The sequence below is a fragment of the Zootoca vivipara genome, chromosome 12 (genome assembly GCF_963506605.1).
Source record: "Zootoca vivipara chromosome 12, rZooViv1.1, whole genome shotgun sequence".
In the NCBI taxonomy this organism is placed as follows: domain Eukaryota; kingdom Metazoa; phylum Chordata; class Lepidosauria; order Squamata; family Lacertidae; genus Zootoca; species Zootoca vivipara.
In genome coordinates, this window is record NC_083287.1 from 22,314,171 (window position 1) to 22,339,056 (window position 24,886).

The 24,886-nt window shown below is 41.9% G+C and overlaps 1 protein-coding gene across 1 annotated transcript in view; it reads left to right on the forward strand.

Moving 5' to 3' along the window:
* Positions 1-24,886, forward strand: part of JAZF1 (JAZF zinc finger 1) — a 135,706-nt gene that overhangs the window by 60,416 nt on the left and 50,404 nt on the right. The window contains exon 2 of the mRNA XM_035128872.2: positions 15,615-15,687. Coding sequence (XP_034984763.1) covers positions 15,615-15,687 — 73 coding nt within the window. The remainder of the gene's footprint in view (positions 1-15,614; positions 15,688-24,886) is intronic.

A 24,886-nucleotide genomic window follows, 5' to 3' on the forward strand; every position in this document is an offset into this window, starting at 1 on the left:
GATGAACACTCTTGTCAATAGGATTCTGATTACAACTGTCATTCCTTGGAGATGCTCGCAGTCTCGTCTGACAGCTTTGAGCATTTCTTAACTCCTAGGAAGACATTATTGAATATAGATTTTTATAAACTATAATTATTTAGAATAATTTGCAGTAGGTTACTTTCATTAAATTTGTACATTTGCCACCTCGTCCTATCTCCTTTCCTATACCTGTGCCAAACTAGACACTTGGCAAATCAGATACCTGTTACCTCCTCCGCTCACACAGCCCAGCTGTTGTTTTTTTTTTTTAATGAAAAGCAACTTTAGGAGGCTATGAATAGAAGCAAAATAACTATGGGAGAAAGGTGCTTAGCCATTGCTCTGCTGACTGATTCAAAATTGCTGTTCAAAATGGTTTCCTCCATCCAGTTCTTCACTCTCAGAAGCAGAGCTGCCAACAGGAAGTCCAAGGTGTACTTCTGTACTGCGTCCAGATAAGCAGGGGACCCAGACTCCCAAATTTTTATATATTTTATTTTTAAAGTGAGTTTCTAGTCCTTGTAGAACGAGAGTTGTGAAGCAAAATATGCACGTGTAATTCTGAACAATTGCTTTCTGAGATAAAAGGCTTTCAGTGTTTTTATCCAATGAGTCATAGTTGTGATTGACAACTGCCACAAAGAAATTTAGAATCATGTGAGTGCAAGGAAGACCCCAAAATGGCTTTTAAAAGATCCAAGCAGTGTCTCTTCCAGACAATCGGTCCCCTTTGATGTATTTGTCACTCTAATCTCTTTCTAGCTTCAGCCTGTGGAGAGGGACAGCCTTCAGTAGACAGCCTACAGCATCCTTGCTCTCGTGAGGTTGTTGTTGTTTGTTGTTGTTTAGTCGTTTAGTCGTGTCCGACTCTTCGTGACCCCATGGACCATAGCACGCCAGGCACTCCTGTCTTGCACTGCCTCCCGCAGTTTGATCAAACTCATGTTCGTAGCTTCGAGAACACTGTCCAACCATCTCGTCCTCTGTCGTCCCCTTCTCCTAGTGCCCTCCATCTTTCCCAACATCAAGGTCTTTTCCAACGATTCTTCTCTTCTCATGAGGTGGCCAAGGTATTGGAGCCTCAGCTTCACGATCTGTCCTTCCAGGGAGCACTCAGGGCTGATTTCCTTAAGAATGGATAGGTTTGATCTTCTTGCAGTCCATGGGACTCTCAAGAGTCTCCTCCAGCACCATAATTCAAAAGCATCAATTCTTTGGCGATCAGCCTTCTTTATGGTCCAGCTCTCACTTCCATATATCACTACTGGGAAAACCATAGCTTTAACTATATGGACCTTTGTAGGCAAGGTGATGTCTCTGCTTTTTAAGGTGCTGTCTAGGTTTGTCATTGCTTTTCTCCCAAGAAGCAGGCGTCTTTTAATTTTGTGACTGCTGTCACCATCTGCAGTGATCAAGGAGCCCAAGAAAGTAAAATCTCTCACTGCCTCCATTTCTTCCCCTTCTATTTGCCAGGAGGTGATGGGACCAGTGGCCATGATCTTGGTTTTTTTGATGTTGAGCTTCAGACCATATTTTGCGCTCTCCCCTTTCACCCTCATTAAAAGGTTCTTTAATTCCTCCTCGCTTTCTGCCATCAAGGTTGTGTCATCTGCATATCTGAGGTTGTTGATATTTCTTCCGGCAATCTTAATTCCGGCTTGGGATTCATCTAGTCCAGCCTTTCGCATGATGAATTCTGCATATAAGTTAAATAAGCAGGGAGACAATATACAACCTTGTCGTACTCCTTTCCCAATTTTGAACCAATCAGTTGTTCCATATCCAGGTCTCACTGTAGCTTCTTGTCCCACATAGAGATTTCTCAGGAGACAGATGAGGTGATCAGGCACTCCCATTTCTTTAAGAACTTGCCATTTGCTGTGGTCGACACAGTCAAAGGCTTTTGCATAGTCAATGAAGCAGAGGTAGACGTTTTTCTGGAACTCTCTAGCTTTCTCCATAATCCAGCGCATGTTTGCGATTTGGTCTCTGGTTCCTCTGCCCCTCCGAAATCCAGCTTGCACTTCTGGGAGTTCTCGGTCCACATACTGCCTAAGCCTGCCTTGTAGAATTTTAAGCATAACCTTGCTAGCGTGTGAAATGAGCGCAATTGTGCGGTAGTTGGAGCATTCTTTGGCACTGCCCTTCTTTGGAATTGGGATGTAGACTGATCTTCTCCAATCCTCTGGCCATTGCTGAGTTTTCCAAACTTGCTGGCATATTGGGTGTAGCACCTTAACAGCATCATCTTTTAAAATTTTAAATAGTTCAGCTGGAATATCATCACTTCCACTGGCCTTGTTATTAGCAATGCTTTCTAAGGCCCATTTGACTTCACTCTCCAAGATGTCTGGCTCAAGGTCAGCAACCACACTACCTGAGGTGTATGAGACCTCCATATCTTTCTGGTATAATTCCTCTATGTATTCTTGCCATCTCTCTCTCGTGAGGTTATATTTTTATTAATACAGTTTCTATTCTGCCCTTCCTCAGCAAGTCATCTTAGGGCAGGCTACATGATAAAAACAAATATATAGATCACCCAGTAAACTTAAAGTAACCTTAAAAGCAACATAAAACAGCATATAAATCTTTCCTCCCCACCAAAAGCTTCAAGGATTTAATGATTTAATGGGGCTTTAGTTGGCACTGAAAGATAAGACTGTCACATCAGCCATACCTCAGGTGAGGAACAGCAGGGTGCCACTACTGAGAAGGCCATATCTTGAGGCAAGGAGCTGTGGGCTTCACCCTGAGATGGAATCAGAAAAAAGGTCTTCCTCACAGATCCCAAAAGCCCAGGTAGAACAGTACCAGGAGAATCACTCCTGCAGATAACTGGGTCCTAAGTTGTTCAGGGTTTTATGTGTTCGCACTAAAACTTTTAATTATCTTCCTGGAGAGGCTTGCCTGGAGCCAAGTCTTGTGTCTTCTGGTACCTGGCAAATACGTTTTTTTATTTACCCAGGCTTTTAGATATCAGTGTGGTTGGTTGGTTTAGGATCTGACAACACTGCTGACCTTTTTTAGGCAGCTCTGCTGTTTTAGTTATTATTCTGCATTCATTGTTTTAGCCATAGTGTCAACTGACACGCTTTCTGCCACACCATGTCAATTTAATTAAAAGGGTACATCTTTTTGAAAAAAAAATTAGCTTGCTGACTTTGTAGGCTTCCAGGGAACAAGGGAAAATCATTTACACATTCAAATGAGGATTGTCACTTTGAATGATAAATGGCTAAAACCGCCAATCAATTCAAAGCAAAACAAAGTTTGCACTAACCATAACTGTGAATCCAGATAATGTTTGAGCATCCAAGCGCACAGACAAATCATGATTTAGAGCTGGTGGTCTTCTTTCATTTTTCCATATGCTCAGCAAACCATGATTTAGAGATACATGCCTGCTTTTGTTTTCTGTCTGCTCAGCACTCCTGCTTCTACTATGCAGCTGCCTCCAGAGGCAGAGCTTCTAATGAACACATGGGTTGTCAGTTCAAGCATAACTCCATACATACATAGTTGGTGTAGATTCATTTCAAACCATGGTTTCTTATTCTGTTTTGTTGATTTATTGAAAGCCATGGAGTGGCTGATCAGACAACAGGTCAAATAATAGTAATAATAGTAAGCATTTCTCATGTGAGGGACAGGAGCTATAGACAGCCCCCTCCCATCTTGAACACGAGCTCATCGCCCAGCGGAAGTGGGAGCGGGGAGGGGGATGTTTCAAGCGGGGAATCAGGAAGTAGGAGCCCGGGCTCAGGCAGGATAGCTGAGCCACGGCGCTGCTTGGGAACGGAAGGGGGCATAGCTGCCAAGTTATCCCTTTTTTAAAGGGATTTTCCCTTATGCTGAATAGGCTTCCTCGCGAGAAAAGGGAAAACTTGGCAGCTATGGAAGGGGGAAGCAGGGAAACCGCGGGAAGAAGACCGATCCCGGCCACCCCGGAATTGCGTAAGAAGCGCCGAGGGAGGAGATTTAATACGGTATTCCCAGGCTACTTTGCTGGAGAAAGACGCGGGAATCTCCATTCGGAGGTTCTGCGCCAGACTGACAACATGTACTGACCTCCTGTATATAGCACTGTTTTAGCACTGTAAATAGACTGCACCAATAAAAGGATAAAATGCAGAGCTGTGAGGAGTCGTTACTCTAGAGTAGCCACCACCCCACTGTGACATCTCAGATGAAAATAGGGACATCCCATTCCATAATGGTAATTTTATTATTTATACCCCACACATCTTACTGGGTTGTCCCAGCTACTCTGGGCAGCTTCCAACATATATAAAAACATAATAAAACATTAAACGTAACAAAACAGGATTGCCTTCAGATGGCTCAGGGGTCGGATAACTCCATAAACATTTCTTCAATGAAAATAGGGACATCCTAAGGACAAGTAGGACATTCCAGGATCAAATCAGAAACTGGGGTGGCTTCTCTAAATCAGGGATGTTCCTGGAAAATAGGGACACTTGGAGGGTCTGTAGTCATCATTGGTTTGGTATAATATCTAAATGGAACCTGTATGACAAAAGAAAGTCTCTCTGTGTGTTTATCTGGTGAAGTGATCGAGCTCTGATAATAGGTTTTATTAATACAGTATATTCCACTGAAAGAGAAACTGAAATGTGTTGGCCCATTTAACAATTAATAACAATATTGTTGCTGGTAAATGACATGCTGTACTTTTTCACGGACAACATCTGCTGATAGAGCACAACAAACATGGAACTAATTCGTTTCAGATGGTTTATATGCTCATGATGTCTTCAGGGTCATAGCCCCTTTCTTCTTAAAGTGAGAAAAGAATGTGCTTTAGAAATGTGCTAAATATTATTTTTGTTTTACCTAAAAAACAAAACAAAAGGGATGGTGATCACTTTGAAGTATTGTTGAGACAGCTAGTTAGTGAATGCAAAAGATGTGAAATCGAAGGCAATAACACCCATTACTTAGGGCTCATCCATACTTTTGCTTGCCCTGCCACTTTCCCCCTAGAAAACCTGCTCTTTACCGCTGAATTGGAACAAACGTCAATTGTTTTTTCTGCAGATTGACGGTTTGTTCTGATTCAGTGGAAGGAGCAAGCTTTCCTGGGCAAAGCTGTAGGAAAAGTGAAAAACTGCTCTGACCTGTACCTTAAAAGCACAGGGCAAGTGGACAACTCCCATGTTTTCTAGGCATGTGACAAGCGTAAGTGTGGACGAGCCCTTACATATCTCTAACAACCAGAACTTGCATCACTGCCTTATCTCATGAAGACATCCTATAGTTTTTTTCTGTTTTTGCAAAGCACTGTAATTAGAAATTGCCTTGACGAAGGTTTTTGAATTGTTATCTTGGCAGTTGTCCTGGCTGCAATGTGGTGGTTTTTAGTTGTATAAAGCATTTGAAACTGTTTGTCTCTGATTGCTGGATTTGTTTGTGTTTCTTTTAGGCCTATAAAATTGTACACATTGTTCCAGTCAAGCTTTGAGCCAGGAACATAACGGTGTGTACTAGTGCAGTGGTTATTTTATATTATTGAAAAAAGCACACTTTTCTAGTTCATTTTAGGATGCTGCTACAGTGCAGACCAACAAATGCTACTGCTCAGGGGCGTAGGAAGTGGGGTGGGGGGGGGTGTTCCTCCCCGGGTGTCATCCTGAGGGGGGTGACAAAATGGCAGCCGGCCGAGGGCTACACTCACTGTAGGGTGGCTGAGGGCATGCGCCGTTGTTATGGGTGCAGCTCGAGCGCCGTCTCTATGGGCACTGCTCGAGCGCCATCTGTACAGCACTTGAGCGGCGCCATGAGGCGTTTTGCCCTGACCCTATGGGAGGTTCGCCCCGCCCCTTGACACCCCGCCCCGGGTGCCAGAGAGCCTTCCTTCGCCACTGCTACTGCCTTACAATTTGAAGCAAAGCAGTTGCATTTCACCTAAAAGCTTCCTGAGCATATAATTTCAGCGAGAATTTCTGATACAGTCTTGCCCCAAAGCTTTAGGTGAAATGCAACTGCTTTGCTTCAAAATCAAAAGCAGTTGATTTAAGTGTAAGTGGAAATGCAGGAAGGAAATAAGCATGCCGCACTTCTCCTTAACTTGATTTGCACGAATGATTCAGGTGTTCAAGAAGGGGTGGGGGTGGGGGGCAGTCTTTATCATGAGACACCAAACAAGACAATAAAAGGAAGCAGAACTGACATTGTAGAACCTTTAAGCAAGTGGTTTTCTCATCCGCATTCTACAGAAGACTGCAGCACTGCCCACGGGGGTGTGTGTGTGTGTGTGTGTGGAGAGAGCAAATCCCCATTTCTTTTCACAAAATGGTGTCTTCTTTAAGCTTTAATGCCTAAAGCTTTATCCCTGTGTCTGTTTTTGCTCTATAATGCAAATATATTTTCTAAGTGAGCATGTCAACTATCTGTTCACAACCAAAAGTCAGGAAATCTGCATCATAATAATACTTTTTTGCAGCCTAAAACATGGCACAGGTCTTTTGAAGTTCGCCTTGCTTTATAAATCACTAATGTAAATCAGTCTTTCATAATATAGTAACAGCAGAATTTGGCATGTGCGGGCATCTTCCGCATAGATTCTCTTTTTTATGTTATAAAAAAGCAGGCCACAAGATGTCAGTATGGTATCAGCACTAGCTGAGTTCAAGGATGCTTGTGGAAAAACAATGAGCTGAAGAACTGTTCTTTATTTGTATTAAACTGGCTTTGGGCAGTGCTACAGCCCTTACTCTCTTTTTGCCACCTTCTTTTGTCTCTCTTTCTGCCAGACCCCTCCTCTGCCAGCTGCTTTGTTCCCACTCTCTCTCTCTCTCTCTCTCTCTCTCTCTCTCTCTCTCTCTCTCTCTCTCTCTCTCTCCCCCCCCCCCCACACACACACACACACAAGAGAGGGACAGAATGGGTCCTCAGCCCAGAAAGATTAGGCCCTAGGGCTACAAGTTACCTATCCATTTTGTATGGTGCAACTGATCCATATGCCAGAGGAATGCCTTAGCAAATAATTTTGCAGCGCCTGCCATATACCACTTGCTCATTCCCTGTTTCTCCCCTTCCTGCTGTTTTTCAGTCCCCTAATCACTGTCAACCTGGAGGAGTAAACTTAAAAAGCTCTTCTATTTCAGTGTATCTGAAGAAGTGTGCATGCACACGAAAGCTCATACCAAAATAAAAACTTAGTTGGTCTTTAAGGTGCTGCTGGAAGGAATTTTTATTTTATTTTGTTTCGACTACGTCAGACCAACACGGCTACCTACCTGTAATTTAAATGCTCTGCTAAGCTCTTTCTAGCATAGGGGAAAGGGCTACAATAGCATAATGACTGCAGGTGCTGCTTGCCTCCCCTAGTTTCAAAGGCATGGCGGTGGTGTCTGTATGCATCTCCTTCCAAAAGATGCATGTATTGCACTGATGTCACAGCTCGGCAATGCCCCACTTACCTTACCAGTTTTCAAGCCACACCCCCTGACCTGGTCTACATATATAGTAAATTAAGTGGACTGATTCCTTGGTGGTATAATGGTGCTCATCATTTCATACTGCAGGTAGAGAGGGTGGGGATCACATTTTTTTTAATTCACCAAGAAAAATTAGCACAGCAGAGAACAGGCTAGGATAAAACCTCTCTCTCTCTGTCTCTCTGAAACAATATTGAATTATGAGGGTTCTAGCTCACGTGGAAAGGTTTTGCCCTTGTGTATGTTTCCATTCCTAATGTGGACATGGAGGCAGCTAAGAGTCTGCACAGCCTTCAGGGCAGCACCTTTTACACGTAATGTTTAAATGGCTCAGACTTGTGAACTGAATTACCTGAATTAAATATGCCATGTGCTTGTTTGGACAACACAATGTATGTAGTTCAAGTTCCAGTGCAATTCCATACAATTTTCAAGGAGACAGACAGACAGACAGACAGACAGACATGGATAGATATGTATATGTATGTATAATAATTCTTTATCTAATTCTGATGCACGGCCCCCTGTGCCTGTTTTGGAGCAAGCCTAACTTTTACTTCATTTCTTTAAAGCCCTGGTGTGTTGTAGTTTTTAAGAGAGTGAGCTATGAGCTAGGAAACAAAAGATGAAATCTCTGCTCCATCATGGTATTAGCCTTCTTTATAGAGCTGTTAGTATGGAAGGCCAAAATCATGCATAAAGTTCCCCGTGTTTTTCATTTTAATTAATGGAATGTAAATAGTGTGGACTCGCCTCCCTTGGAGGTTTTTAAGCAGAGGTTGGATGGGCATCTGTCACGGATGCTTTAGGTCAGATTCCTGCATTGAAGAGGGTTGGACCAGATGACCCTTGGGGTCCCTTCCAACTCCATAATTCTACGATTCTTTGATTTTGCTGGTGCTCAAGATGCTTCAGGTGTCTCACAGTAAACAGGAAAGGAAAGGAATTATTCTTTTATAAATGCATGGGGGGGATTTTGGCACTCCATTTAATATGGAATGAATTGTTACTCTTTGTTTCAGAAACATGGAGTTGGTACCTGATCTTGAGTAGACATTAACATGCCAGGAACAACCGATAGGGGTGGCATGTGAGAGCAAACCTTTAGAGATTCTTAAATAAGTCATTTTAACCTGTATTTATTTTTTCTTAAATTGTCCCTGTAGATTCAGGGTTTGTGTGTTTTTTCCATCTCAAATGTGTGTTTTTCATAATTGTTGAGGTCTCTACTCTGCTGACTTGATTGATTGATGTTCTACCCGCAGAAGGTAGCCATTAATTATTGCCTAGGGTTGCATCAATAATTATTTTGGTACACTTCTTCAGATACAGTGCATGCACACGAAAGCTCATACCAAAATAAAAAACTTAGTTGGTCTTCAAGTTGCTGCTGGAAGGAATTTTTTTATTTTGTTTCGACTACGTCAGACCAACACGGCTACCTACCTGTATCAATAATTATGTTTTCCATATAAAAATTAACGCAATAAGCAGAAAATTATCATTGCATGTGATATTGGACCTGTACTTCTAGAGGATCATCAGTAATGAAATAAGTGGGAGTTCTATGTCTCCAGAAGATTGCACACAATTACCGTAAATAGAAGATGTGATTCTGCGTTGGTGTACAAAGTTATTTGCAAGGCATTGGCTGTGTGTGTCTAAATCACATTAGAAGTCCCCTTTCTCCCACAAAGAATTCTGGGTACATTAAACTGAGAATGTACATTCAAATACGATATAGCAAAAAAGAGAGAGAAAGTTGCCTTCAAATTTGAAAGACCAATTTAGTCTATCATATTCTGCCACATGTAAAGCAAAAGCAAACAAACAAACAAGTATCTGACTGTGCTGATAAATGTTTGGGTCAGATCTTCTTACTGCTCTGCCCTTGTTTGAACGCAGTGTTATTTATACATAAGAGATAGTGCTGAAAAGTTATGCATACTCTCTCTCATTTTTCACTTTAATTGCCTACATGAAGATTCTGAGAGAGCTTCAAAGGTCCTTTTTTGTTGCATTGCTCGTATCTGAGGAGCAAGATGGTCATGCAATTAGTTTTCTTATTTGAAATAAAAAAAAAATCATCTGATATTGAAAGCCCTTAAACAGTCATAAAATCCATAATATGACTCAATAAGCTTCCTCCAGTTCAGAGCAGTATAAAAATCATTGTTGAACAGGGAATATTGCTTTTATCTTTTGTTTTGCTTGTTTGTTTTCATTATCTAATTTGATGTGTGGTTTTACAAGGGAAATATCCAGGGTTCTTATTAGTAGCATTTTCCTGTTGGTTTGCTTTCATGTTCGTTCTCTGATTAGAAAATAGGGGGTTAGTCATATAGTTAAAACATGTAAATAAACAAAGCAGTTTGTGTGTGCAAAAATGTCTTCATTGTTTTGATGGTGGATGAAATTAATATAAAACCTATTTGGTTGATGAAATAGGCAATTAAAATAACTATAATCAATATGTCGTTGAGTCACTACTAATACACACACATACACATATCTGCTCCACTCAGGCGCGTAGCAAGGGAGGGGCGGGGGGTGGGCCGCCCCGGCGCCAGTCTGGTGGGGGCAGCGTGCGGGGCAGTTCCGCCGGCCCCTGGCCCACCCCTCGCCTCCTCTGGCCAAGCGTGCCGCTGCCCTCGCTGCAGCCATCCAAGCACCCCGGCTGACGCCCTCACGCACCGCCACGGACGGACTGTGCATGTGTGGACATGCGCAGTCCATTCTGGCGCATGGGTCGTGATGTAATGACGCATGCGCCAGGACAGACTGCGTATGTGCCGCCCCAGGCTGCCAAGCAGCACCGTTTGCCACTGGCTCCACTCACAGAATAGGATGTTCTTGGCTCCTGCAAACAGAAGGCCAGGCAGTTCTGGATTTATGGCATACTTTTGTTGATGCGCATTTCCTCTTTACTGGATCTGATGTGCACTGATGTTGCTGAATCACCTCCTAGCAAAGTCATTGAGTGCATGCTTGCCCACATTTTTGTGGTGAAAGTAGCAGGTGAATCAGAGGTGCGCAGAGGGGAACACTGAATATGTTGCAGGTTATCCTCCCTGCCCCCAAGCAGATTCATACATATTTTACTTGCATAGACAGTTCCGAATCAGGTTGTGCAATCATTTCAATATACACCTCAGTTTAAGGTGATTAGTGAATAATTTGATTTTAAATTGTACTTTCTTACTTTTTTGGCCTCACTGCGATCATAGGATGTGTCCATGTGTATGTACTTCCAGTTTAGGTATTTACTTTCTACAAGCCATTTAATCCCAAAGATCCGCTCATCTGGCAGCACTGTTTTCAATATTGCTGCTTTCTACTAGATTTATCCATAAAAGACTGCATGCAATAATCTCTGCAACCAGGTTAAACTACAGATAATCCTACTTGCGGGTCACATGTTGGAAGGCAGCAATCCAGCCACAGGTGTGTGCCAACCAGGGCCGTCTTAAGCATCCCTGGCGCCGTGGTGCACCAGATCCCTCCGGCGGCCCCCCCCGCCCCGTTTCCCAGCGTGGTGGGCAGGTGGGGACAGCGTGGCTGCCACAGGCGCTGCTGCACGGCGGGTGGGCAGGCACAGTGCAGTTGCCGTGGGTGCAGCTGCGCGGCGGGCTGGCCAGCGGGCAGGCGCAGCTCACGGCGCCCTCCTGGCGGGCCAGTGCCATGGTGCCCTGCGCCACCCAGCCTGGCCGTAGGGCCGGCCCTGGTGCCAACAAGAGAGGCTTGAACTTTTTCCTTTATGTGATTTCCAAAATGAACTGACCTCATTCACACCACTGGGACTAACATGCAGGTCAGAATTTAGCTCCTTTGGATTTCCCACTGCTCCAAGTTATGCAATGCAGTTCTCAGCTCAAAAAAGTTGGGTAATGCGTTTTAAAATGCATATATTTAGATACAAAAAAATGCCGAGAAGCACACATTTGAAATGTGATTTTTTTGCGGGTTTCAAAAATCAAATGCGCATCTTAATGTAGAATGATACAGACTTGTGAGTGAAGACATGCAAAAAGTCACATGGACCAGAAATAGACTCATCCGCCCAACCCTAGTGTCAGCCACCCCCGCCGTGGTTTCTTATCCCCATCGTGGGACTACAAATGCCTGGAAACAGGTATGTGCATGCGCATTCCTTTTTAAAAAAATAATAATAATTAAAAATATAACCTTTATTGAAGTTGGAATCAAAAATATACAAATAGAACATGTACAAATAATATAAATGAAACAAAACATACCTCTTATACAAGGTGTGCAAATTAAAAACCTAAATCAAGTAAATCATATATATATATATATATATATATATATATCAAATAAAATAGTTTCTTTTAACTTTACATGCATTCTCCTATAAACCGACTTCCACTTGTCATCATTCCGGGCTAATAAACTCACAAACTTTTATGCTGCTTCCCTTCGCTTTCCATTTTTGAATCAATACGGAATATTAAAAATAAATCCAAGTCTTTATTGAGGGGCACTGCCTTTTCAAATAGCCCCTCAATTTTTCCCAATTCTGAATGAATTTCTGGTTGCTGCCTCCTCTGATTGAATTTGGCCAAATTCCTAATTGCACACACCTTGGATGTTAGTCTTCTGCATGCAGGGAGTGTTTAATAAGGGGAAGTGTTTGGAGATGCAACCCTCCCCTCGTATTCTGAGGTACAGTAGTTCAGTGCTGCTTTTGAATGCGTAGATCAGCTTCCCCCGAACATTCTTTTCCCAGGGCAATATTTAATCTGCTCCCATTTTTGTAGCTGTTCCCCACCTTGTTATTATGATTATGATTAGCATTATTATTACAGGGTTTATACATTGTTTACGTGTTTGCTGCTCTGGGCTCCTTTGTGATGGAGAATAAGATAATAATAATAATAATAATAATAATAATAATAATAATAATAATAATAGCAACAACAACAAACAACAACAACAGTAGAAGTAGAAGTAGTTTGCCTTTTAGGGCATGGTCTCTGGAATTTCATTTCATTTGGCTGCACAGCAAGGCCTGAAAATCTGCTGATGTTTTTGTTTGTTTGTTTGTGCCATTTATATACCACCTGATTGTACAAATAACCTCAAAGTGATTTACGAAAAGAATGAAATAACAAGATTATTTGTAAAAACTTTTTTTAAAAAAAAGTACATTAATTTGTGTTTGCCACTCAAATATGATCTCTTTTCTGAGTGTTCAGCGAAGTGCAAGCTTAAAAGCCCAAATAAACAAACAGTTTCAATTCCTCTTGTTTTTGAAAAGGGAAAGGAAACTTTTAAACAAAACCAAAAACAACCTGGTGTTATGGGACACTGGCAGACTGATCTCTTGGTTGGTTTACTGCATAATCTTTATAGCTGCCTAGTACAAAAGGGTAGGTTCCTGTTCTGTTTGCCATTGAGCATTGAAGCCTTGTTTGAGGGGTGGTGCGAAGGGGAGCACACGGAATGTAAAGTTCTTAATTGTGCAACAGGAGCCATAAAATAACGAGGCATTAGTACCACACACTAACTCAGGAAGCAAGTGGGTTAAGGTGATGCTTGGTACATGACCAACAACTGATCTGTTCAGAATAAATGACAGCTGTAGCTGTTTTACGTGCACTAGTCTGTGGTAGCTGCGTGAAGGCTGTTCCTCCCCCTCTCTTCCCGACCCCACAAAGGACCAACAGAGTTGAAAAGCAGCTTCACAGCGAAGGATTTTCAAGAAACATTTGTCATCTGCAGATACATTTAAGTCCCTGCGGGTATCCCATGTGAAACTGTTTAGACTACTTTCAGTTAATTTTACTACCCAGCTAATGCTTATAGAAAAGTTGAAAGCCTCGACTTGGCATTTTTATATCCCTGTTTTGGTCTATCTTGCTAAGCTAGCCCGTATCTGTTTGGAGAGCACTTCCAATCGCTGGCCTGCTCCCTCCGTGGAGATAACTTATTGCAACGCACAGAAATCGAGATTGGGAACAGAGCTGGCTGGAGAGCATATCTGGAGGAGGATGAAAAATTAGTGGAAGGAATTTCATGGATAAGGGAGGCTGGGGAGAAAGGGTGATATGTGTGAATGAGCAACCACAGGGGAAAGAACACAGGTGGTTATGTGGGCCCGAAGAGGGGAAGCAGGCAGTAATGGGAAGAGGAGGCATGTACTCGGCATTCTGGCCAGCCATCTGCTGGGGAGGCATTAGAGGTGGCCAGGATGTAAGCAAGGATATCGAAAAAAAGAGAAGCCAAGAAAAGCTCTTAAAGTGACAACTGCTGGTAATTTTTCATGGAGGTCACTTGCCTTTAAATCCCCAAAGCCTTGTTATCTCTGATGAACAGGGCTAAGCAAGGTACCAATAATGTTGAGCTGTGTCTAGGCACTGGTACACTGATTATGTAAGAAGCTGAGTTTGTGCATGTTAGAGGAGCTGTGTTTTGTTTCCGTCAAAATCCAAGCATCCAGACTTCAGAACGGGAAACGCATCGAGCAATTTCAAGGGTTTGATAACGTTTACGAACCAAGTGATCATTTCACTCAAGGTTGGTTATCGGCTTCGTTGCTTGAACCTTGGTTGGAAATCTCTCCTGCCCTAGCTGTTGTGTTTGAAACAGAATGTGCTCCTGCAGCTAAAGCAGAATGCTACTCTTTCCTAGATAGGCAGATGTGCAGCCCTGCCCCTTTTGTCCATGAAAACCCTGAACACTCCTTAACTGCAGTTAGATTACACAAGCTTTTATTCGTGTCTTGGTAGTGTTTCACTATTCTTCAGGACTTTGTCATCCTCCACCTTTAACGTATACTCACAACATTCCACATACATACATTTCCCATACATGCTTTCCAGCAGGGTAGCAGCAGTGATTGTGTGAGTGGAGAAATCTGCCATTGACCTAACACTAGGATGCTTCCATACAGTTCAAGAAGATGCGCTACTTGTGCAGTGATTTGTAGAAGTGGGTCCTAAGAAAAGTAATCCTGGCAAATCCTGGCTAGACGATGTTACTGTTTGGTGAATTTGTAGCTGGTTGACTGACCAAAGCCAAAGAGTACTCGCCCTCGTCACCTTGGAGTATGTTGTCAGCAATAAGTTGGTGATACACAGCTCTACTTCTCTTATGCATCTACAAGTGTGGCAGTGGATGTGCTGGATTGTTGTCTTGCCTCTGCAATGGACTGGATGAGAACCAACAAACTGAAGCTCAATCCGGATAAGAATGAGGCACTGTTAGTGAGTGGTTCCCTAGACTGGATGGTTCAGAAACTTCAGCTGCTGCAGAATTCGGTGGCAAGGTTGCTCACTGGGGCAAGGTGGTCTGAGCATGTAGTGTCAATCCTGGCCCAACTGCACTGGCTCCCAATTAGTTTCCAGGCTCAATTCAAGTTTTGACCTATAAAGCCTTAACCAGCTTAGGATCGCAATCTCAAGGAACGCTTTTAAATTTTAGGTAAGAGATTCTGTCTAGTTAAAAATGTTGGGTACAAATTTATGACACACCAGGGGGATTCTGCATTCTTAGAACAGAATTTTATTATAACGTGTTTTAAGAGCCAGCTGTACACGAGGTTACAATAAAGAGTATTTCAGGAGCAATTCCACCATTGGTGGCCTATCCATTTGTTTCACATGCAATACACAATTAATTCACAACACTTTATAGTGCCCATAATCTTGCACAACATTTAGCTGGCCAAAAAACATTATTTAGTAAATGGCATTCTTTCATGTCCTCCATGAAAGGCAGTTCTCAACAGATGCGATTGCACCTAAATAAAGAATCAGTTTGTTTCCTTAACTCTTGTTTTAAGTTTATTTACTTGGGTACGTGTATATTATCAGATGGCTATTTTCTCTGTTTCTGTATCATGTCCTATTTGTTTTCCATTTTTGTGATTTAATCCAATTATGACATGAACTAATAAAAATCAATCTTTTTAAAATAATAATAATAATAATAATAATAATAATAATAATAATAATAGTGGTATTCCAGTATGTCTATTATTTCAGAATGAAAAAATAATCTGTCCTGTATGTGATTTGAAAAACAGGGCATCAGATGCCATTTTTAATCATATGATTTGAATCCTAATTCAATCAAACCCTCTTAATTATATATATTTTGTTACAGATACAGACCCGCGTGTGTTGGAGAAGCAAGAACTACAACAGCCAACTTATGTTGCTCTCAGTTACATTAATAGGTAAGCTGCTTTTATATATAAATACTAGCTGGCCCGGGCACGCGTTGCTGTGCCTGTCTCAGGGTTCTTGTTTCCCAGGAAAGGGGGAGGATGTGTCCGCCCCCCCCCGGACTATTTCTTTCTTTCTTCCCCCTCCCCGTTGTTGTGTCTCATCCCTGTGATTCCTCCCATCCTGTCGCGATCCATGAGGTATCCCCCCATGAGGCTGTAAAGTAGAGCCGAGGCCTAGTCTGTAGGCCTTGGCTCGGCCTAGTATGTAATGAGGCCTCCGCCCTGTATCTCCATTCCTTGGCCCCCACCCTTGGAAAAGGAACTGTCAGCTTCTGGGTTCTATTTCCCAGCATGCACTTTGGGGTGAGTTGTGTGTTCTGAAACACGAGGTTTTTGGGGTTTTACATGGGGCAGGTGTGAATATTAGAGAGGAACGGACATGCCCAGTTTACATTTATATATACTGTATATAGATGAGCCTATGTGGCTTTAAATAAAGAGTGGTTTTCTACAAAATCTAATCAATTAAAGGCTATGGATCTGTTGCAGTGAATTTCTAATGCAATCACAAGGGAATGCAGACAATATTGCACACTTCTGGAAACATTCACTATTATAGAGTTAAACTAGTGGATATTAACAGTGATCTTTAGGCATTCCCTGCTCATTTGTGGAATGGCTATTTGATGGACATAGTTTCCACTTTGAGAACTGTTGATGTTATTTCTACTTAAATAAGCGCAGTTTAGAAATATTTTCAGGAACATTTGTGCCCATTGCAGATATTTTGGTGAGCTTGAGATGAACTGCAAAAATACTACTAATGGCTTGACAGCTGCTCAACTTCTCAAAGTGTTATACTTGAAGCTCGTCCAAACTTTGAACTAAATATGGTGGTGATGTTTGTTTTTATACCACTTTTAAGCAAAAGATACATTAAAAGAACCAATATGTTTCCAACCACCACCATCCGAGAGATTCCCGAAACAGTTGCATCATAGGAACAAAGAGCCCCACTGAATCAGACCGAGCGTCAATGTAGTCGAGAATCTTGCTTTGCAACTGTGGATAGTCAGATGCCACCAGGAAACCTACGAACAAAGCATGAAGCAGGCAGGAGTGGCTAAGCAATGGCTCTGCTGATGTGGCTGAATTTCAGCTCCCATCAGCACCAGCCAGTATAGTTTGTATCCAGTGACTAATTCCTGCCCAGCACAAGATGCTTTCTGAGCAGTGCCAGCCATCTTTGGGAATGTGCTTGCATGGGAAAATGTAGTGTATAGATTCAGGCAATCGCAGATAGACTTGGCAACAGCTTCTTCTGCTGTGATGTCACTTTTCCAGTGGCTATGACTGCGAGAAATGCTGCCTGTTCTATACATTATTGCCCACTGCATGCCATTCCATAGGCTGGATACATTTTCATAGGTTGGGTGAAGTGCACTTCTCTTTTGTAAAAGCCATATTCTGCTCAAAGAACGGATGTTTCTGACCTTGCATGAGAGCACTGAGCTCCAGGGTTAGCCATGTTGTAAGCTTTTTAAACCTAAGAGTCATGAATGAATGATTTTATTATTTTGGTCACAGACCAGTTCCAGCTCACATACAAAATCAGGGAAGTCATGAAACACAATAGGGATACATTTAAATTTGCAGTAACAGGGACAGTACAGATATAGCAGCAATTAAAATATATAAATTAGATCTAACTCACTAAAATATAACCTGAAGTTGTCATTTAAAACCTTAATCATGATGATATCATAGCTCGTTCCCTAAGTTTTATAGCAATCACACAGAATTTGGCCACCTTTAATGTGATCTCTGGATCTTTGTCTAAAAGTCATAAAATCATGGAGTTGTAGAGTTGGAAGGGACTGCGAGGGTCATCTAGTCCAACCCCCTGCAATGCAGGAATCTTTCTCCCAATGTGGGGCTAGGGCCCATGCCCCTGAGATTAAGAGTCTCATGCTCTACTGACTGATCTATCCATCATGAACTGGGATACCTTAAAAGAAAAGAAAAAATACACTGCATGAGAAAAATGAACTTAAATGTAAAGGGCTTTGCCCAGAAGCTTGTGCAATGTCTGGCAGTTACATGGACAGTATCAAAACATAATCAATAAAATAAATAACAGAAGCGTGAGAATGCCCAAAGAACATATTCACTGTGTGAATGCTTTTGCAAGCATTTGTGACACAATTGTTTTCCTTCCACTTATTTTATTTATTTATTTTCTTACGCATATATCCCACCTTTCTTCTGTCATGGAATCCAAGGCAGTGTTCAGGTGGTTCCCAGGCAGCCATCCAGTCAGGCACTGGCCAGGCTTAGCTTCCAGCCATACACCAGGGTTAATTATGCTTCCTTGTGTCCAGCCCAATAGATTTAGAACTGCATTCCTGATAATGGTTGAGACCAGTGGCATAGCATGGGTTGCCAGTGCCCAGGGCGTGCAGAGGGTGGGAGGGAGTGAGTGGGAGGAAAACAGACAGAGTATGCATGTGCATTCAACTGCAAAACAGCGTCTGCCTCACCCAGGAGATTGCTGCCACAGGGATAAGGAAAGAAGAGTTGTTTCATTGTGGTCACTTCCTGGTTCTCATGGAGAAGTCATTTTCGGTGGAACCCAGCGAAAGAAGTGCGCAGCTCTATTGAGGCAGCCTTAGGCATTGAAATTTTGTGCCCCTAACAATTTTGCACCCAGGGCAGCCACCCCTGTAACTTTTGAGATAAAATAATAATAATCAGTGAAGCCTTCTCCCTGACATGCTTTTTTCTTGTGTGCTTCAGAAACAGATAGGGTGGGAAGTATTCAAGTGTGAATCCTCCTCTTTCACAACCTGAAGTCGTGCAATTCAGAACATGCATTGCTGCTTGATTTCTTCTGAAGGGCCCTAAGGATGCAATCATATATACACTATACCTTGGCGCAAGTTACATTCAGCTTCAGTGAGACTTCCTTCTGGCTAAACATGCATTCGATTGCATTTTAAATTAGGTTTCCTGTCATATGTCTATATTGACAAGACTACTTTGTAATTGGGAATTCCAGTTTTTAAATGTTTGGTTCCTTGCATATTGTTAGTAGTTTTCATCTTGCCATCTTTCCTGCATATAAAATCCAATATGTTCCCACTTTCCTCGAAGAAAGAATGGTATCTTGTGTACTCTTTACTTAATGCACTGTTATTGCTTACAGTTCAGGGAAGGGCTTCCAGTAGCTGTTGGATTGAATATTTGTGACAAAGCACAGAAACAGCTGGTTCAAAGTAACACGTCACTTGGCAGATAATATTATTTTTTTGTCTGATCTTATTTTTTTTATATGTTGGCAGTGACCAACTGGAATCATGTGTTTTTATTTTTGTAGTCATATATTTACACCCTTCCCTCAGACTTGGTTTAGAGAAAGAACAAGACAAACCTCAGGTGGTAATTCAAACAATGTGCACAGAAATGAATTTATTTATGAACAAGAGAATTAATGGCTTGTGGTTGTTTTTTGTAAAAGGAATAATACTGTTGGGATATTTTTTTTTGAAGGGGAGGCAAGTTGCAAGAACCAGATAATTGATTCAAAATGTTAATACGTTCGACTTGATAAGAGGCAAAGATAAATTTTTACCTCTATAAAATGAAAAGCTGTGAATATACTTTTAAGATGGAAAGCATACCAAATGTGTTCTAAAGCTAAGATTTAGTTCTTTCTCTGAGATGGCAAACTGCGCCTGAGCATCATGACCTGAGATTGCAGGTGATGGTTTGCATTATAGCATACTCATCCATTTAAAAATATTTAAAAATCCATGAACATAGAAAGCTAGCATGTCAAGGAGGAGACTAGGCTAGAACTGACAACTAAGTTTCTATGGGGATTTTTTGGTAATGGCGGTAGGGAGTTCTTGCATGAACTCAGAAGTGGGAGAGCTGAAACACAGGCTTACCATCTCAATGAGAACTAGTCTTAACAAGTGTGACCTACAACAAAATGTAGAGTGTGGTGCTCCTGTTCATTGAGCCAGCCAGCCATACCCCCTTTTTAGCTCCACCCACAGCAGTCAGCCAGCATTGTGTGGCAACTGAGCATGCTCAGACCTCATCAGTCTATTTTTGGGGGTTTGTCCCCTTAGTTCCCACCCAAATGGTGATGTTTTGTTTCTTCACTACGACTTGCAAACTTCAGGATTCCCTTAGCCTACCTCCTTTTTGTGCAGGTATAGTGCAGGTATAGTGCTGTTTTGGCTGCAGAAGGGTCCATACTTGAGAAATGAGTTTGTCATTGGTGTATTCCTGTATGGGATTGATCCATCATTACTCCTTGAGAAAGTACAGTGTCATTCTGAGGACTGGTCATTTTGCATGTGACATTAAAAAACAACAACCACTTTTTAGTCTTTCATGTGATACTCGTTCAATACATAAACGTTGTCTAATGTGTAAACATGTGTTTAATATGTGGTCCTGAGTTATAAAGCCACGTAATGCAGCAACCTTGCTTAAAACTAAGCAGGTCTGGATCTAGTCAGTATCTCGAAGGGAGACAGTCTGGGAGTCTTATGTACACAGCCTTGAGTTCCATTGATGGAAGAAAGGTGAGATACACATGTAATTGGCTGACTGTAATGATTCCAAGCCATCTGCGTTGTATTTTCACATTATAAGCCTACTGAAGCCTTATTTGAACTGCAATCCTAAATAAACGGAGGGATTGAAGGCAGTTCCACACCCATATCCAGCACCCTCACAGGCTTGAGCCAGCAAGGTGCAGAAAATGGGGGTACAATATAGGGTCTCCCTCTCAGAGATTGGATATCAGATAGAGATATCCCATCTATTCCATGTCCCCTGGGGTGCCCTCCTAGTGGCCATATGGTTGCACTCTTACATGAGTAAATGACATTAAGGCATGCTCGCGTTAACTAACATCTGTATATACACATAGCCCTGAATTTCAGTAGATACAAAAGGGCAAAATGCCTTTTCAAATGCTGCTTTTTTTATTTCCCCATCAAGAACGGAAAACTTTGCAGTGGAAACTACTTCCAGTTTCATGTCTGGGCTTTTGCAAACTCACCTGTTTTAGATAACCAGGGTAAGGTTTAAATAACCAAAGGCCTGTTGCCTATACCGAACATGTACATTGTTAGACGTCCTCCCAATTCTGTTTAAAATGTAAACTTATGATTAAAAGCTCTGCAGTATGAATGGAACTGATTGTCTTTGGCACACAGGTAATAAAATGTTTGGATTTGTTGGTTCCATGAACTTGCTGTGTATCAGGGGAAAGGGTATTTATAGTCCTGAGCATATGGTACATATAAATGGGACTAAAATTAGGCCGTATAAACTTCAAAAATAATAATCTGAGTAAATATCAGAGTGCATTTGTGGCCTTTCTCCATTTTTCATGTATTGCACTCCTTCATTTTTACCAGTATGGAAGGGGTGTTAGTGGACCCCTTAAATTGTTATCCATTCTCTCTCTGTGTGTGTTTACAATTTTTGTGGGATTTGTGGGTTTAAGGTCTCATTGACTGTGATACTTTAGTCCAGATGGTTTTGGCTTTATATAATTTACTTCTTGAATGTGTGGTCTTCTAGTTGGGAAAGCCCTGGTATGGTACATGGGGTGAAAGTTGCGTTGCCAACAAATCTTTGTTACACTTTGGGTGGCAAGTGTGAGTATTCGTGATGCTTTGCTAATGTTTCACATTACTGACAAAGCAGAGAGGATCTACACGCTTGGTGTAGGTCTTGAGCAGCAATAATGATTACCAAATGATGTTGAATGTTAAGGAAATGTGATATTTACTCTTCCTTTTAAAAGTCAAGTCTCCATATTGCAAAACCCCTCACTCCAGAAACATAATACATATTCATACTTGATACCAAAATGAAGGAAATCCTCAGGTAAAGGTAAAGGTAAAGGGACCCCTGACCATTAGGTCCAGTCGTGACCGACTCTGGGGTTGAGCGCTCATCTCGCATTATTGGCCGACGGAGCCGGCGTATAGCTTCCAGGTCATGTGGCCAGCATGACAAAGCCGCTTCTGGCAAACCAGAGCAGCACATGGAAACGCCGTTTACCTTCCCGCTGTAGCAGTTCTTATTTATCTACTTGCATTTTGATGTGCTTTCGAACTGCTAGGTTGGCAGGAGCTGGCACTGAGCAACGGGAGCTCACCCCGTCACAGGGATTCGAACCGCCGACCTTCTGATCAGCAAGCCCTAGGCTCAGTGGTTTAACCACAGCGCCACCTGGGTTAATTCTGTCTTGGAAGGTGTTACAGACCCCGCCGCTGTTTGTGTTAGTGGCAAATGGACAGCAGGCTTCTGGAAGATTAAAGTTATGACAGGAGACAAGAGGCCATCTTGTGCTGACATCTGACATAGTTTGGAAGGGATAAGAAGAGATCATGGTTGCTTATACTTATAGATTATGCTACCAGTACAAGCTGCATACTCTCAGAATATTATTCACCAAACTGATGGGTTGGTGCTCAGTTTCTATCAAACAGGTTTAAAGCACAATGTGGGTTTACAGGAAGGGTTACAGTGGTCTCCCCCCCCCCAAATGTTTGGATACCAATGAAAATGCAAAACTCATTTGGGTTGCTCCTGCTGACTCCCACTCTTTGCCCATTCAAAGGTTCCATTCGAAAAGACCCTATGCACACACTGATGTGTGTTCCGTTACCCTTGACCCTATACTTGTACATGTGTTCACTTTTGGGCTCCTTGCAAATAAATTCAGGGAGAAAAGCAGCAGCTTAATGGTAGAACAAAGGCTTTACATGCAAAAGATTTATTGTTCAGCCTCCCTATCTCAAGGTATAGCTGGGAAAGACCCCCATCTGAAACTCTGGACAGCTCGGCCAGTCATTGGGTCTGGCTCATTATTGTGATAGAAATTCAGAGGTGTTCTCTGTCTTCCCATAAGAATAGACACAGCGTTGTTGTTGTTTTTGATAAAATTACTATATATATATTTTTAGGTGTGTTTTTAAAAAAACAAAAAACTACAGTTGAGGCCCTCAGATGTTAGGCTGCTGAACGGAAAATAATATAGTGCAACTGACTTTTGGGGTTGGTGTGTTGTCGACAAGCACACAGAGTGCAATGAGATTGAGTGTTTTTTTTGGGGGGGGAGGCTCGGTTAATTTCATTGTACAGTATACAGGTTGTACATTGACAATAAAGGTATTAATATTATTATCTAACTACAGTCTCCCATAAATTGTCAAGCAAGCTTTATGCTTGTAGTGGAGAAAATACAGACCTCTAGACTGGGGTCTCTGTACAATGGCTGCAGTCTGCTGCACATTTGCCCATGCTTAACCCTCAGTGGGGTTTGTGACAACAACTGTGCGCTGTATTTGCAATTAGTCTATGTGAGGGGAAATCAGATTGTTTGTTTGAACAATACAGTCAGAAATTACTAGTGTTGCAATGTTCCTGAAAGTCTCATTAATGACAATTTGGACAGAGTTGCATAAGCATTCACAGTATTGGGCAATTACTCTCCAAATCTATTTGACTTTGAATATATAGCTATGGGTATTACTTGCAATTAATTGCTTAGGATAAACACAACATTGCACACCATGACTAAAGAAGAGCCATGCTATGTAATTCTCAATTCCAAAATCTTTTCCGTTTGTGTCTCAAGCGGCTGGAAATCATCGCTCTTACTGTGTTACAAGTCTGTTGGGACTTTTAAAACTGCTTATTCAGATTTTACTGTTTTGGACCTACAAGAGCTTGTTGCATTAACTTGTAGCTTGGAAAGAAATGAAAGAATTTTACAGTATTTTTAAAAATAACTGCCTAATAAATTATTGCAATAAAAGACCAGATTTTCTCAGTACCATCTTTTCAAAGCAAAGGGTGGCATCCAGCTAAATTTTACTCAGAGTGGTCCCATTTAAATTACTGGAGATGACTGAGTTAGGTGCATTAATTTCAGTGTGTCTACTTTAAGTAAAACTTGGTTGAATACCACCCAAGGTTGGTATGCATGAGGACATGAAAATCAGGTTTCATTTGAGCTTAAATGGAAGAATAGCTATATGTGCTTGTTTCTGCTGCTGTTGTTGTTTTTAAAAAACTTAGATCTGTTCCCAACAAATCTGAGGGTCAGCAAATAACCCCAAATTCCCTTAAACACTGTCGCTATTCTTTTGCTTAACTGGCTAGCAGTGGAGATGCGAGTTACAGCAAAAAGAGTGTCTGGGGAAACCCAGCCAGATGGGTAGGTTAATAATAATAATAATAATAATAATAATAATAATAATAATAATAATATATTATTATTATTATTATTATTATTATTATTATTATTATTATTATTATTATTATTTGTCCCCCCTCTCTCTTATTTCCACTGCCCTTGTGGGCTATTATGGTATGTAGTGTGCCAGGAGGAAAGGTTTGATGTGGTTTTCTGAAGTACTACTTGTTGTTGTTTAGTCGTGTCCGACTCTTCGTGACGCCATGGACCAGAGCAGGCCAGGCACTCCTGTCTTCCACTGCCTCCCGCAGTTTGCTCAGACTCATGTTCGTAGCTTCGAGAACACTGTCCAACCATCTTGTCCTCTGTCGTCCCCTTCTCCTTGTGCCCTCCATCTACTATGGCAGAATAACCCCTGGGGAGATTACACATCCACCACACTGGGGCCGCCTTCTTCCTTTGTGTTCCCCCCACCCCCGCTAACCAGTAAATGAATGCTATTTTAGCGTTGGGGACCGTTGAAGAGGGTTTGTTGGGACGGAACAACAGGTGTATGTATGTGGAGGAGTTCTTCTCCGGCTCAGATTAAGAATCTGAGAATTTGTAAAGCTTGCCTCTCTTTTGAGGTTTTCTTTCAAGCCCAGTTTGGGAGAAGTTTGCTGGCATCCGTAATGAATATATGGAGCTGCCAGCTCTTCCGCCCATGCAGAACCCCTGTACATAAACAGCCAGGAATACAAGCAACTTTTCCAATAGCTGCGTTTTGGGTATGTCTTTGTCGGTTTCATTGCTGTTTATATTCCCTGAGGGAACATAAGGAGACTCCTACTGGATCAGGCCAAAGACATGTTCTCAGTGGTCAACCAGATGCCTATGAGAAGCTTGCAAGCTTCTAAGTGCAACAGTACTCTCCCCACTTGTGAAGGCCTGCCTGGTTGATTGTGGAGAGCCAGGAAAAACACGGAAATAGAC